The sequence below is a fragment of the Trichechus manatus genome, unplaced genomic scaffold (assembly GCF_000243295.1).
Source record: "Trichechus manatus latirostris isolate Lorelei unplaced genomic scaffold, TriManLat1.0 scaffold00003, whole genome shotgun sequence".
Taxonomy (NCBI): domain Eukaryota; kingdom Metazoa; phylum Chordata; class Mammalia; order Sirenia; family Trichechidae; genus Trichechus; species Trichechus manatus.
In genome coordinates this window covers 24,748,075-24,763,543 of record NW_004443939.1, presented here as the reverse complement: position 1 = coordinate 24,763,543, position 15,469 = coordinate 24,748,075, and the positions used below count along the sequence as shown (strand labels likewise).

Genomic DNA, 15,469 nt, shown 5'->3' with positions numbered 1-15,469 from the left:
ACTATGTATAGACAGACGGAACCCTGGTGGTGCAGTGGTTAATGCACTTGGCTGCTAACTGAAAGGTCTGTGGTTCAAACTCACCAGCCTCTCAACAGGAGAAAGATATGGCAGTCTGCTTCCATAAAGATTTACAGCCTTGGAAACCCTATGGGGCAGTTCTACTCTGTCCTACAGGGTTGCTATGAGTCGGAATCAGTTCGACGGCAGTGGGTTATGTACACACAGAGGCACACAAATTTTACACAAATACTAGAAAGACCCAAGTACAAGACCTCTCTTTGCCTGGCCCCTGAGCAGTCTCTTCAGGAGTTAACTTCTCCCCACTCTCCCAAGTACCAGATGTTGTCAGCCCCCACCTCTTCCACATCATACAGGAAATGAAAGAGAGGCCTGGAGAGGGGGGTGGGGGTAGGGAAGGTAGGGGGTCTCAGAGAATGTTACCTACTCCCAAGGCTGCGTTCATTTAAGCTTCTTGATGCCCTGGGCCAAGGTCTCTGATTTAATGATTTTAAATCAGTTTAAAATCAGAAGCAGCACCTACTCTCAATCTTTGAAGTCAGGAAGAGAGGAAACAATAGTGAAAGCACAGTTAATCCTGTCACCTCACTGAAGCCTTTCCTATAACCACCTTCCTGCTGGCAAACCTTTACAGAGCTGCTAACAAGGATAGGAATTAACCAATTTGGGGTTTAGCTCTGCTTCCCTTCGCTGCTCTGCTGGAGGTGCTAATTGGCAGTGAAATGCATAAAAGGTGCACATCAGAATGGCGGGAGACAAACAGGGTCTGGATAATCCATAAACTGAATAATGAGCCCTTTAATAACTAGCCGCTAACTGCAGCTTTCTGTAATGGGATCCTGGTAGCACTTGTAAATCTACAGTCTCCATTTATAAAGATGCCTTCCTACACCTCTCCCTTAAAGCCAGGAAACAGGAAAAAAAAAAACTCCAACTATCAGCCCACGGGCATAAGTGTGTGTTAAATTCTCACAAAAAGACAGGAATTTTCCTCTTGGGAAGGAGCTATCATAACTTCCCTCAGTAATCTACTGGAAAGCTTAATAGGCTTCCTCAACTTCCACTAGACCTAAATCCCTTCTTTCTCCCACCGATCTCCAAAACAGGTTTCCTCAGTTCAAGCTGTTATCATTATTAATAACACTAATAATAGTTTTGCCATTTCCACCTCCTATGTGTACACTACATCCTGATTTGCAAAGTGCATTCACAAGCACCGTCTCTTGCGGTCTCCAACACTACCTTAGGGACAGGTCCTAGTTATTTTCCTTAAGGAAATGAAAATAAAATTATAAATACAAACCTGTTAGGGCCTCCTCCCAGAGCCTTGGAGGGTCCTTGAGGTTGACCTCAGGGTAAATGCAACTCTGTACCATCTCTTTCCCTCGCTCCCACCCCATCTCCTTCATTCCCACCCTTGCAGTGTCATGTGGGGCTGTTATTTTCAGCCTCACCAGACAGAAGAGAAAACTCTGGGGGAAAAGGGTTGGGGGGCGGGGGGAAGAGTAGGTTACATGCTTGCCCAGAATCAAAGGGTTATTCACTGGCAAAGGTAAAATGAGAACCTTCTTATCTCCTGGGTCTTCCGCAGCCCCCTAGTTCACAGACCATTTCCTCTGTCACAAAAGAAACTGTGAGGAAGGAACAAATAAAACCAACATAGCTAAAAGTGGTCCAATCAGGAGGGTGTTAGGAAGTCGTCTAGACTGAGTATTGCTAGGGGTAGAAGACCGTGAAATAAACTCAAAACCCCTCCAAACCTCTGCTTAATTGGTGTTGAAGGTAAAAGACAAACAACCACTCAAAGCCAGGGTGAAACTTACCTCCACCAGTTACTAGCCATAGGACCCGGGACAAGTTACTTAGCGTCTCTGAGTGTCAGTATCTTATCTGTAATAAAAGTTTACATGAGATGAAGTATGTAAAGCACTTAGCGCAGGACACAGCATAAGCGCTCTAGGTATTCAGTAAGTGGCAACTATTATTGTTTCTGTTACCAGTTCATCCAAAGAGTCTTGCTTTTATACAAGCAACTTATTGCCCAAAGTGGGCTACTATACAGAGCAAAAGCATCTGCTCAGTTACCATAAGATTGAAAATTAGGACGGGCAGCTGCTGAGACTTCAGCATCTCTGGGGCAGCGGTGAGAAATGTCATAGCAAGTTTATTAGACAAACTGCCTTGTCTTGTCTACTGCTGGAGTTATTTTAATGTTCCAGATAAATAATCTGTTTGCCTGTAAAGTCTCTCTGACTTTCCAGTCTTGGTGAATCCACACTATTTTCAAATGTTTTAAGACCACATTGATTGAAAACTGCGCAATTGCTTGGTTGTGGGTTTGGGGTTTTTTTGTTTTGTTTTGTTTTATTTTTTGCTTTTTTTTTTTTATTTGTTTCAATTAACCTGGGAAACAAAAATGGTCATGACAAAAGATAAGCTATTCCTATACTTCCCTTCTTCCTTCCTGCCCTGTTCTCTCTTCCTCCTCCCTCCAGATTTCAAAATGACTCTAGATTTTATAACAGGAGCAGTAACAGCCACAAGAAACCAATTAGAAGGAATTGAAGGAACACACTAATCGATAAATTCTAGTCTGTTCTTGCTATGTATTAAAGTGAAAAATCCATGCTGTCTCTATGAAGAATTCAGCTGTTTACAAAGGACACGTTAGGCCTATGTCTGTAATTGGATTATCAAAAAAAAAATAATTATATCATTTATACATTCAACAAACATTTAGGGAGCACTTACTGAGGGCCAGGCTAGTCCTTAGGGAAGCCATGGTGAATAAGACAAGGCCTTTCCTGCTTCCAAGACTCAGTTGGGTAACAATCCCCCCCACCCCTGACACACACACATATACTTCTATACCACAAAGTTTTTTTTTCAAAGCACTCTGCATACTTTTAATCACTAGTTTAATTATTTGCCTTCCCAACGAGTCCATAAGCTTATTTTGGACAAGAACAGTATTTGTTTAGAGATGATCAGTAAACATTGGCTGACTGACTGCCAAAGATCCCCAGGCTTCTTTGAGTTCATAGTCAAACAAGAGAGTTGGGCAGGTAAGCAGCTACTTGACAGTATAGGGTAATGCCTGCTGCTACAGAGACAAGAACTAAGACCATGGGAGCACAGAGGAAGCCTGCAGACCTGACTGCAGGTATAACACTGAACTGGGAGCTAAAAGATGAATTGAACTCTTCTCAGTGGAGGAAGAGAGAGAGTGAAGGGAATTTCCAGCACAGAAATCTGTATGTTAAACAACAGCTAAGAGCTAATAATTATCAAGGACTTATTATATGTCAGGTTCTATTCTAAGCACTCCAGAGAAATTAGCTCACTCATTCCATATAACCTTGAAAAGTAGCCACTATTTTTATTCCCATTTCACAGATAAGAAAACTAAGGCTTAGTGATCTCACTGCTAGAACAGGTCTGACATGAGAGCCCAGGCTCTTAATCCCTATATAACAAAGGCACAGAGCCATGCAAGGAGGTGATACATTTTGAGACTTGTGATATGTTTAGATGAGTGTCTGGACCATGGCTGGGGGTAGTAGGTGGCTGGGTCAGACATGTGCACAGGTGCCAGATTCTGAAGGAACTTGAATGACACGCTAAGAAGATGGGTTTATCTCACAGGGGTTGGAGAGCCAAGAGAGGTATTTAAGCCTGAGAATGGCTTGATTAACACTGCATTGTAGCACAATAACTCTGGGAGTGATGTGGAAGATGGGCACAATTATGAGGAATCTGAAGGAGAGGTGGCTATTTCAAAAGACAGACCAAATATGAGACTCTGGATAAGGCAGAGGAAGTAAGGACGGAGAATAATGGGCAGATTTGAGAGATTTTCATGAGACAGAATTCCTGCAGTGTGGTAAAAGATTACATCTGGAGCAGGAATAAAAAGAGTAAACAAGAAGGCACCAAGTTAATAGCTTGATATCAATCAATTTCCTATCGATTAAGGTAAATATTACATGAGGACAGCATGACTAGGAGAAAAGATAACAGTAGCTTAGTCATGCATCTATGGTGTTGTTGTCCAACTCCTTCATGTTTATGAGCCTCATCAACCTGCAAAATCATAATCTTCTCTAAGGCAGAAATGACTCACAAATGTCTTGTATTCACCTGTCCACTCACTGTCCACTTCAGTGCTGGTCACACAGAAAACTTGATACACTTCACCAAAGATTTGTTGAATATCAAAAGTGTGCAAGACACTATGCTCAAAAAATAACCTGTTGACCAAAGATAGAAATCAAAAAAGAACATCTGAACAGATTTTATTACATAAAATTTTTAAGTATATGTAATTTACAAAAGACAAATGGCTAATATAAATTATAAGTTTATTTTCACTAATATAAATGAACATTAAAGCAGATTTTTCTTGTCTATCAAATTTCAAAGACTTTTAAAATATCCTAGGAGATCCTCTGTGCTCTCTCTCTTTGCTGAGGCAGCTGAACACAGAGAATCCAGAGGAAGACTTAGAGGCCCTAGGATACTTCAAAGCCACTAGATGGAAAGCCTCTGAGTTGATTATTCACAATGGCAGAGCTACCCAGGAGCCCTTGTGGCACAGTGGTTAAGAACGCAGCTGCTAACCAAAAGGTCGGCAGTTCAAATCCACCAGCTCTCCTTGGAAACCCTACCGGGAAGTTCTACCCTGTCCTATAGGGTCGCTATGAGTCGGAATCGATTCAACGGCAATGGGTTTGGTTTGGTTAGAGCTACCCAGGAGAGGTGCTTGACCAGAAGCATGGTGAGAAATGAATCCACTAAAATTTGGGGTTGTTTTCTACTGCAATATAACAAACCTATCCTGATGAATACAGATATTCTCACTGCATTCATCCCACAATAACCCACTGAAGAATGCATGATCTGTTTTGAAATCTGAGACAGTGAAGTTCAAACTTGCTTGTGGTTCTCCAATTAGTAAGTGGTGGAGCCAGAATTAAAACCCAAATATTTCTTGGCTTCAAAGCCCATGCAATGCGAAGTAAGTATGTATCCCACAATTAAATGATTATTGGGGTGATAATCATTTAAGGGCTTCTGTTAAGGAACCCTGGTGGTGCAGGGGTTAAGCGCTAGGCTGCCAACTAAAAGGTCGGCAGTTCAAACCCACCAGCTACTTCATGGGAGAAAGATGTGGCTGTCTGTTTCCATAAAGATTATGGTCTTGAAAACGCTATGGGGCAGTTCTACTCTGTCCTATAGGGTCGCTATGAGTCAGAATCAACTCAACAGCAATGGTTTGTTTTTTGTTTTTTTTGGCAGGGGGAGCTATGAAAGCCAGCCAGGGGCAGAACGGGCCCTCACCCATGCACAGTTCCTTGAAGGGATAGTTGCACATGCCTCAAAAGACATTCATTAGCTTCTAAGGCATGGGCTTCTCCTACTAGCTAGTCAGAGATTTCCACTATTAGGGTCACCATTGTGCATGCAATAATGATACTTTAATCAACATTTCTGAACCTCAGTTTTCTCGTATGTAAAAAGGGATAATAAAATCTACCTCAAAAGTCTGCTGCGAAGATGAAAGCGTTCACCCATAGAATGAAGCTGGCACTGCCTCGAAAGTTATCTTTCTAAAACACAAGCCCTAAACTCCTATTCAGTCTTCAAAACCCAGCTCCAGTACCATCCCTGAGAAGCCTGACTTGACTGCCCAATGTGATGGTTCACTGCTCACCCCCTCCACGCTCCTATCATACCTTCCACAGACTTATGTCATTTTATTCTTCACAGAGTAATGTAAACATTCATTTACTTTTCTATCTCCTTTACCATATGGTAAGCCACTTGAAAATGGGGTCTATGGTTTATACAGCTTGTGATGCCAACACCAAGTCTATAGTCTGCATACTGTGGAAAATGTTTCATTTAAAAAAAAAAAAGTGGCCATCTAAGATATTCCACTGGTCCCACCCTGTCTGGAGCAAGGGAGATGAAGAAAACCAAAGACACAAGAGTAAGATTAGTCCGAAGGACTAATGGACCACAACTACCACAGCCTTCACCAGACTGAGTCCAGCACAGCTAGAAGGTACCTGGTTACCACCAATGGCTGCTCTGACAGGGATCACAATAGAGGGTTCTGGACAGAGCTGGAGGAAAATGTAGAACAAAATTCTAACTCACAAAAAAGACTAGACTTTCTGGCCTGACAGAGACTGGAGAAACCCTGAGAGTACGGCCCCTGGACACCCTTTTAACTCAGTACTGAAGTCACTCCTGAGGTTCGCCCTTTAGTCAAAGATGAGACAGGTCCATAAAACAAAACGAGACTAAATGGGCACACCAGCTCAGGGGCAGGGATGAGAAGGTAGGAGGGTACAGGGAAGCTGGTAACGGGGAACCCAAGACCAAGAGGGGGAGAGTGTTGCTATGTCCTCAGGCTGGCAACCAATGTCACAAAACAGTATGTGTATTGTTAAATGAGAAACTAATTTGCTCTGTAAACCTTCATCTAAAGTACAAAAAAAAAGACAAGTGCCACAGAGCTCCAAGCAAAATGAGATAAATGAACAGGAAGTGGAAATATGCATCCAATGGCTTCTCTGCAGTGAGGTGGATATGTTCACTTAAGATTCCACAAGAAAGCTTCTAGGTTTCCTGAATACAATCAAACACTTTGAGGGACAGAGTCGCAGGGGTAGGGATCCGGGGACCATGCTTACAGGGACATCTAGGTCAACTGGCATAACAAAGCTTATTAAGAAAATGTTCTGCATCCTACTTCGGTGAGTGGTGTCTGGGGTCTTAAAAGCTTGCAAGCAGCCATCTAAGATGCATCAATTGGTCCCAACCACCTGGAGTAAAGGAGAACGAAGAACACCAAAGACACAAGGAAAGTAGTAGCCCAAGAGACAGAAAGCGCCACATAAACCAGAGACTTCATCAGCCTGAGACCAGAAGAACTAGATGGTGACTGGCTACCACCAATGACCACCCTGACAGGGAATACAACAGAGAGTCCCGGATGGAGCAGGAGAAAGGTGGGGTGCAGAACTCGAATTCTAATAAGAAGACCAGACTTAATGGTCTGACTGAGACTGGAGGAACCCCGGAAAGCATGGCCCCCAGATTCTCTATCAGCCCAGAACTAAAACAATTTCCGAGGCCAACTCTTCAGACAGGGATTGGACTGGACTGTGGGACATAAAGTGATACTCGTGAGGAGTGTGTCTCTTAGCTCAAGTAGATACAGGAGACAAACTGGGCAGCTTCTGTCCAGAGGTGAGATGGGAAGGCAGACAGGATTAGGAGCTGGTTGCATGAACTTGGGGAATCAGGGGTGGAAAGGAGGAGTGTGCTGTCACAATATGGTGAGAGCAATTAGGGTCACATGACAATGGATGTATAAATTTTTGTATGGGAGACTAACTTGAAATGTAAACTTCATCTAAACTACAACAATAAAAAAAAGAAGAAGAAGAAAGCTTCTGGATCTAATGGAAGAATTCAGCAATGTTGCAGAATACAAGATCACCACACAAAAATCAGTTGGGTTCCTTTATGAGATTGGCTCATAAAATAAAGAATATCACCCCTGAGTACTGTGCACCTTTAAAAAATCATCTCTGTGAGACCAAAGGGTCAACAATTACTCTAAAGCAAAGACGAAAGGGTAAGGGAATAAGGAAACTAGATTACTAGAAATGAAACATCCAGAATGGAATTAATGAGAATGTTGACACATTGTGAAAAATGAAACCAATGTCATTGAGCAATCTGTGTGGTAATTGTTAAATGGGAACCTAATTTGCTGTCTAAACTTTCACCAAAAACATAACAAAATATTATTTTAAAAAAATCCATCATTTTACCCTCATTATAACTCTGTGAAGTAATCATTATAATCATCCACATTCTACAATTTGGGAAAATTGAGGCACCAAGCTGCAGTGACTGTCTAAGATCACATGCAGGAGGCCAAGCTCATACTGAACCCAGGACTCTGGACTCCGAAACCTGTGCTCTCCACTCCACCATGTGTGGCCTCTCATAGACAGGGGGAAACGGTCCATCCTAATTGAGAGCGTCGCTGTGAAAAGGCACTTTGTTTCTCAAAGGTGGTAAGGACTCTGGATGGTATTAGGACATCTTAGAAAGTTGTCACCTGGGAAAGTACAGGAAGCTTGAGAGACCTAGGTCTGAATCCAGGCTCACTCCCTCCTTAACTCTGTGGCCTTGAAGCCGCAGAAGCCTCAGAAGCCTCAGCTGCCTCACGGGGTTTGAAATAATATTTACTTTGCATGGTTTTATATAAGAATAACAGATAGGTAATATATGAAACAAACTGAGAATATAATAAGGAATGGTAGTTATTATTATCATTATAGGTCGGAAAAGGAAATGACATATACGGAATGCCTGTGCCACGAAGTATTTTACATACCCTATCTTATTGAATCCCCACAACAACCCTGTGGAAGTGGGTGCTATTCCTTTTATCTTATATTGAGTAAACTAAAGCTCAGAGACACTTAAGTAACTTGTTCAAGGTCACACAGGTAGCAATCGGCAGAGCCAGCATTCAGGTTGAGGTCTTTAAGTCCAAAACCTTTGCTCTCTGCAGTATACCTGTCTACATTCCAGATTAGTTACAGTGGAGAACAGATAAGGAGGACTCAGATATACCGCAAATGGCTGAGGTCAGTGTGCGGCACTGGGAGAGAAGGGTTGGATCAGGCTCATGTGTAAGTGTAACCTGGGATGTGCACTAAAGACATTTGGAAGCTGTACCAGATGAGGCATGGGACAAACCAAAAGGGAAGATGTTCAACAATAAATGTCACTTTCTTCAATTTCCCTTTCATCTCATAATACAATAGTAGAGATGATTCATATTTATATTTCAGTCCTTGTGCTAACAGTCTTCAGAAAAAAAAACCCTATACTGTAATATCAATGCATTATTTTCTATTGTTTTTGCTACCATTTTTGTCCCAGAAAATGTTTTGAAACCAAACAGAGGAAGTTCAGAAAAATCACAGGAAATGTCCTTGTTCAGAGAAATGGAAACAAACCAATTAGGTTAGTCTCTTATTTGCACCATTAACACCAAGACATGTTGGAAGATTCAGGTAACTAGTACAGGACTAGATGGCTTCAAATCATCCTTTAGAGGAACAAGTGCCATTTCACGATAAGACAACAAAAAGAAGAAAAATGTTTTCTGACGTTTTCCTCTGTCTCACACAACTCCCCATTCTTGGAACAAACAGGCCTTTGCATTCTCCAGTCAAGGTCCAGGAAATCTTCACGCTGTGAATGTTTTTGATTCATACAGTCAGGTTAGACACACGTAGAAACAACAGTGCAGAAACAAACAAACAAAAACTCTCCCTTTGGGATGGAAAGTTCTTCTCAAGAGAGGCACTCACACCAAGTCCTCCCACTTGAGGCCACGAGGCTGTGAGCCCAGAAAGATGCTCAGTCAAGACTAAAAACGCGGACTTGGTGAAAGAAAACTCAACAAAGAGAGGCGGCGGAGTAGACTCTGACTCGGAGCAAAGTCACTGTAGTTGGTTCAAATTTATTAACATAGGAAGGTCCGAGTTTCTCTACTAATAAATACATCCATTCTCTTATGCACTTTTCCAAAGTAGAGCTAATGGCACATAAAGCTAGCAGATCTGTGAAAACTCGTTCATAAAGAACTACCTGTAAACTAGAAGTTTCAGGCTTCACGACCCAAACGTTCAGTGCCTTCCCCTCCGCTTCCTCGCGCCCCATTCCAGCGCTGCACCCCTCACCACCAACAACCCATGCCCAGCTTCTCCTCCTATCCCTGTGGCCCCAGAAAGGATTGAGGCTCCACAGAGACGCGAGACCTGCGCGACCCGCGGGAGCACCCCTCCCCTCCCTGCCATCCCCATTATTCGGCACGCAACCCTCCTCGCTCCTGGAGCCAACAGTCTGCAGCTCCTTCAATGCAGGCAGGAATGGTGGGAAGAAAAGCTGTGCCAGCTGCATGTTTCAGAATCTCCCTCCATATGCATTTGCCAAAGGAACAAAAAGAAGATCAATGCCAGGAAAAGACAACTGAGATGAGGATGCGGTGGAACCGTGCCTGACTCCGTGCCTCTTAGCACCAGGAGCTCGCCAACCACGCGTCCGAGCCACAGATCCCAGTCGTTACCTTCAGGCTGCAGGCCATGGCGCTCCGCCGGCCCTCCCGCCACCGAGCAGCGGGCGCGCCTGAGTCACAGGCAGTCTCGGCAGCAGGCTGGAGGCTGGTACCGCTGCAGGATCACTCCAGCCCACATTCCCGCAGATCCAAACGAGGGACCGCGGTGAGAGCGTACCGGCACAGGCCCCGCCCCCCGCGCTGAGGCCCCGCCCCCGGCCCCGTCCACTGGCCGGCGGCCCGCGCTCCCCCCCGTCACGTGCCGTCCGGGCGCCGGCGGCGGCCCGGGAGTACCTCCTACTCTTCTTCTTCTTTTCTGTAAACGTTCTGTCGTTCAACGTATACGAAGTCGGCTCGGCAGCAGAGAGAAATCTAGGTCCTGCTAGGAAGAAAAGCGGCCTTTTTCTTCCCTTGGTTTGCTTTCGTCTTACAGATCAGAAAAGCCTTGCAAACATTTCACACTTTTTAAAAAGTAAAAAGGTTTGGAATCGCCACTCTACAGTCTTTGGGTACTTCGAAGGATTCTTCAAAGGTAGCGCCGAAGTTCTCCCTGGGCTGTTTAAGGATAGAGCCGTTCCTCTGCTTAAAAACTCTGTGATGGATTTATCTAAAATTAATAAATTGCAGTGAATAAGGGAGCACAAATATGTATCAACCAAAGAAGCCATAAAAGCTTACACTATGTATGCAAATTATATATATGTGTGTGTATATATATGTGTATATATGTATATGTGTGTGTATATATGTGTGTATATATGTATATGTGTGTGTGTGTATATATATATATATGTATATATATATATATATAGCTCAGCTGCTAACTGAAAAGTGGATGAGTGGATGGTTGGAACCCGGCAGCGGCTCTGCCGGGGGAAAAAAGACCTGGCAGCTGCTTCTGTAAACATTAACAACCTTGGAAACCCTATGGGGCAGTTCTGCTCTGTCCTATAGGGTCACTGAGTCACTGGAATACAACAGTAACATATACATATATACACATATTGTTTGGCTCGTTCCTGCTACAAGCTTGTCTATGAAAAAAGTATACATAAATATAGAGAGAATGTATATGTATATATGAAAATATAGTATGTTTTAATATATATGTTGTATATGGAGCCCTAGTGGCGCGGTGGTTAAGAGCTTGGCTGCTAACCAAAAGGTCGGCAGTTGGAATCCACCAGCCGCTCCTTGGAAAACCCTATGGGGCAGTTCTACTCTGTCCTCTAGGGTCGCTGTGAGTCGGAATTGACTGGAAGGCAATGGGTTTGTGTATATATATGAATATATATATATATATATGAGTGTGTGTGTGTGTATACACAGAGCTTTGCTCTTCTCTCCTACAAGCTCAGAACTTAAAGGAACTTTGTTGCCACTTCGGTAACAAGGTAAACTCTAAACTTTCCTCTCAGGCTCTGAAATCCAGAGGTCATTTTTCATGATCCAACCTGAACTCTCTGATGCTAAAAACAAAATACAGTAAAGCAGCTCCACCTAAGAGGGAGGAAGGCTGGGAGAAAATGGTTCCCTGTGGACCTCTCCTCACAGGAAAGCCAATTCCCCCAGCAGTAGCAGGCTGAGAAGCAGTGCTATTTCTATGAGGAAAGTAACATCACACTCACAGCAGAAGCAGGGAGAGAACGTTCTGTATACATACACAAATTTTTACCACTTGGTCTGTCAGAGAAATCTTAAAACCAGCCCCAACATGTTTACACACAATAGGTTTCACTTACTAGAAGCATTGTCTGGTTTGTCTGTGGGAAGTCATGGAAAAGGACTGTGGGATGGTGATGGCTGTGGTGTCGTGAGACTGGCTCATAAACCACAAGGCAGAAACCAGGCTTTCAAGGGATTTGGTATTTTCTGGATTAGAACATTCAAAATCCTGAAAGAACAGGAGGAACCCCAGAAATGAAGTTGCAGAGGCAGAGACTGTGAAGGAACTGCCTGCTTCCAACGGAAGCTTTTTTCAGTCTCCCTAGGGGTACCACACTCTGCTTTCCCACTCTTCCTGCCCTAGCCCCTCCGTCTGCCTTGGAGATCAGGTATATTTTCAAGTAAGAATTCCTGGATCAGGACTGTGTATTTTAAACTGCTGCTTTGACTCATGTTCTTTAATGGGCCAGCAAAACCCAGTACTTCATCTGTCCATCCACCCATCCATTCATTCATTCAACACATCCTTACTGGGTATGGTGAAGTGAATTACTTAATATGGCCCTTCTAGCCATAGTTTTTGTAACTCCCAACAAATGACTGGGTAGGACGATGCAAATGTGGTGCTTGTGGCCCCCAAGGAGATTGGATAGCTTGCTAATAATGTAAATAAGGTGCATGGCACCCTTGTGGGGGTGGGACAATACAAATAAGTATATAGAACCCTGAGGAGGGGATTGGTCAGTTTTCCCATCTCTCTAGGCTTAAAATGAGTCATCCCAGAGGGAGGATCTCAACATTACCAAGAAGAAAGAGGCAGCAGTGGAACGTGTCCTTTGGACCCAGGATCCCTGCACTGAGAGCCTCCTAGATCCAGAAGACAGAGAGAGGAGCTGTAACAAGGAAGACAGCAGAGATGGTGGTATGAGATGGCAGGAATCAGGAGACTGGCAAGAGATGGCTGCGGTAGTGCTTCCCAGCCCACAGAGAAAACTGAGCACCTTAGGGCATAAGGCTTACTGGCAGAGTAGGGTGCCTCCGGGCACTAATCGGTGGAGCTGAAGAGTTGTGTAACACTTGCCTGAGTAGGACAGAGGGCAGGCTGAGGGACCAACAGGACAAGGGGTCAGAGAGAGGTGTGCCTGCAGGTACAGCTGAGAAAACGCTGTTCTGATCGAAGAACTATATTCTGAGTGTTCCTAAACCTGTATTGTAACCTATTACTTCCCTAATAAACCCCATAATCCTGAGTATTGTCTGTAAGTTCTGTGTGGCCATTGCAATGAATTATCGAACCCAGCAGAGAAGTGGAGAGTGCCCGGGAGTGACGACTGGTGTCAGAATTGGTTAAAAAGTTGGAGGGTAGAGGAATGTCTGACTTCATGGAAACCAGTTTTGTGCTGTTCATCTTGATTCTCCCTCCCCCTTGTGAAGTTAGAGATCAGACCCTGTCCCTGCCATGCCATTTTTACAGTTGGTGTCAGAAGCAAGATTTGTTGCAATGGCTCCATCCTCATGGAAGCATGGGACTTTGTAAGAGAAAGAATGAAGTCGTGGGAAGTAAAATTTTTCATTCTTAGATGGTTACTTTGGTTGTTATCTGTAATGGCTGAAAAGAAAGTGAGAGATATTATGCAACAGCTGAAGGGAGAAAAGCTGCATCTGGAGTGTCTTGGGGCAAGGGCCAGGCAAGTTAAATGAGCTGATTCCTAGGGGGCTAAGGCCATCTGATTCCACCCAGCCAGAGGCCCAAGGCCATATATATATGAAAGGGAAGATAGTCAAGGGGTGGAGAAGATGAAACTGGAATGTTTTTAAAAAGGGTTATATGTTTATTTGAATGTACGATGGATATTGAATGTTTCTCCTACCTAGTGTTATAAAACAGACCTCAATGTATGATAGAAATGAATTTTGGTATTATATATTACAGAAAGCATGTAACTCAGCCTTCAGCCAATGCTTGATTAGATATGCTAAAAGGGGAACTGGAATTTGCCCAAAAGAACCACAGGCTGTTGGTTTGAACGCAGTAGCCCTGTGTACGGTATTGGGGGCTTAGGTGGAAAACCTGAGCCTCACCCAGGAAATATGCATTTGAAAAGACATACAGACCTACCCAGAACTGCTGAGAGAACAAGATACTTGTATTTGAAGGAAGAACCTGCAGGGGGAAAAAAAAAGATTGTTTTGCTTTTTGAATTTCTAGCAAGCAGTTTGCCTTTGGGTGCATTGAGGCAGGAAAAGTCAGTTCCCATCAGAAGAACGCCCTTCCAGCACTGGAAGTTAACGTGAGCTGGCAAGTAGATAGCCTGGCATGCTTGCTTGTGATGACCACCTGAGTCCACTTGATGAGTGCAAGTGGGGGAGATGCAGCAATGTAGAGATGGGCTAAGTTTGGACATGTTCCGTTGGCTCCCGTTGACTTAGCCCACTTGGGCCAGGGATGAGAGAGAGGAAGGGCTGGCTGATTTGAAGCAAAAGGAGTTGTATGGACTCCTGATGCTACAGGTGGTGCCTGTTGACCTAGTCCACAGGCTCCATCAATCAACTGGGAAGTGGTTTTCTCAGTTAAACCCCACCCACTCATGCCACACTTCCCAGAATGTTATTTTTTAATTAGCGTCCATAAGTTGTGCCTAAATACAGATAGTAATAGAGGCACATTTATAATAATGTAAAAACAAACTCAGTAGATTCTAGAATAAACCTGGGGCAGAAATTTTACAGAACAATGTTAACAATCACTATTTAAGATGACAGCTCTGGAAAAAAGCAGTTGGCTGGAAATAAAAACAGGTTCTAAACCTACTGGGAAATGAAGGTACAACCAGGTTTGTGGAGGTTGGGGAAGTAAGGCCTGGATTTTGTTGTTGTGGTAGTTGTTGTTTTAAAACTGACCAGACTACAGGATTGTTTAGTCTAGCCCACAGATGGAGCATAGTTTTCCAAGTCTCAGATTATGTGACCTATGACTCCCAGCTGCCCCCAAAAGCCAAAGGCCACTAGTTCTAAAAATATTAATAATAAAATGGAGACAACTTGCAATCAAATGCAATATCCTATTTTATTTTCCCAGTATCCATATCAAAGTTATCATCCCCAGCTGGTCAATTAAACCAGGTAATCTGACTTCTGGGCCTGCCATTTTAGCCATCACAATTAGCTAGTCAGTATGTTAAGAACTCAAAACCAGTGAGATCTCAACATGCTTTAAGACTCATGTACTCTAAGTTATGGGCTAAATTTTGCTATTTAAATTCAGTTTTGCTTGATTGTAAACAGCCCCATTACTAAGAAATTCTCAGTTATAACAGTTTCCTGATTGAAATAGAATTAAAATGCAGACTCCTATAACTTCTCTAATTCCATCCTGCACACATACTAATTTAATATATTTATATTCAGTACGGTCATTTATTAAAGTTTTAATTGGATCTCAATTTTTCCCGTCTAAAGACTTTAAATGAATTCCAGATATCATAAAACTCTTCTTGTTATCCACTACATAAATTATGCTTCCGTAAGATGCTACGACTGGAAGATCCATTAGAAAATATGTTATGGGAAAGTCATTCTTTTACATTCTGAGCCAGAATAAGAACTTTTTTTTCTAGAAACCATTAT

General features: G+C 43.2%; 1 protein-coding gene across 2 annotated transcripts in view; it reads right to left on the bottom strand.

Annotated features, from left to right (window-relative positions):
* Window positions 1–10,388, bottom strand: part of ST6GALNAC3 (ST6 N-acetylgalactosaminide alpha-2,6-sialyltransferase 3) — a 667,044-nt gene extending 656,656 nt beyond the window's left edge. Inside the window, exon 1 of one of the 2 annotated variants that reach the window (XM_004369071.2) lies at window positions 10,190–10,388. In XM_004369071.2, the coding sequence (XP_004369128.1) occupies window positions 10,190–10,207 (18 nt within the window). In that variant the 5' untranslated portion in view covers window positions 10,208–10,388. The remainder of the gene's footprint in view (window positions 1–10,189) is intronic. The other variant, XM_023731160.1, reaches the window with a different exon arrangement.
* Window positions 10,389–15,469: the final 5,081 nt, after the last annotated feature.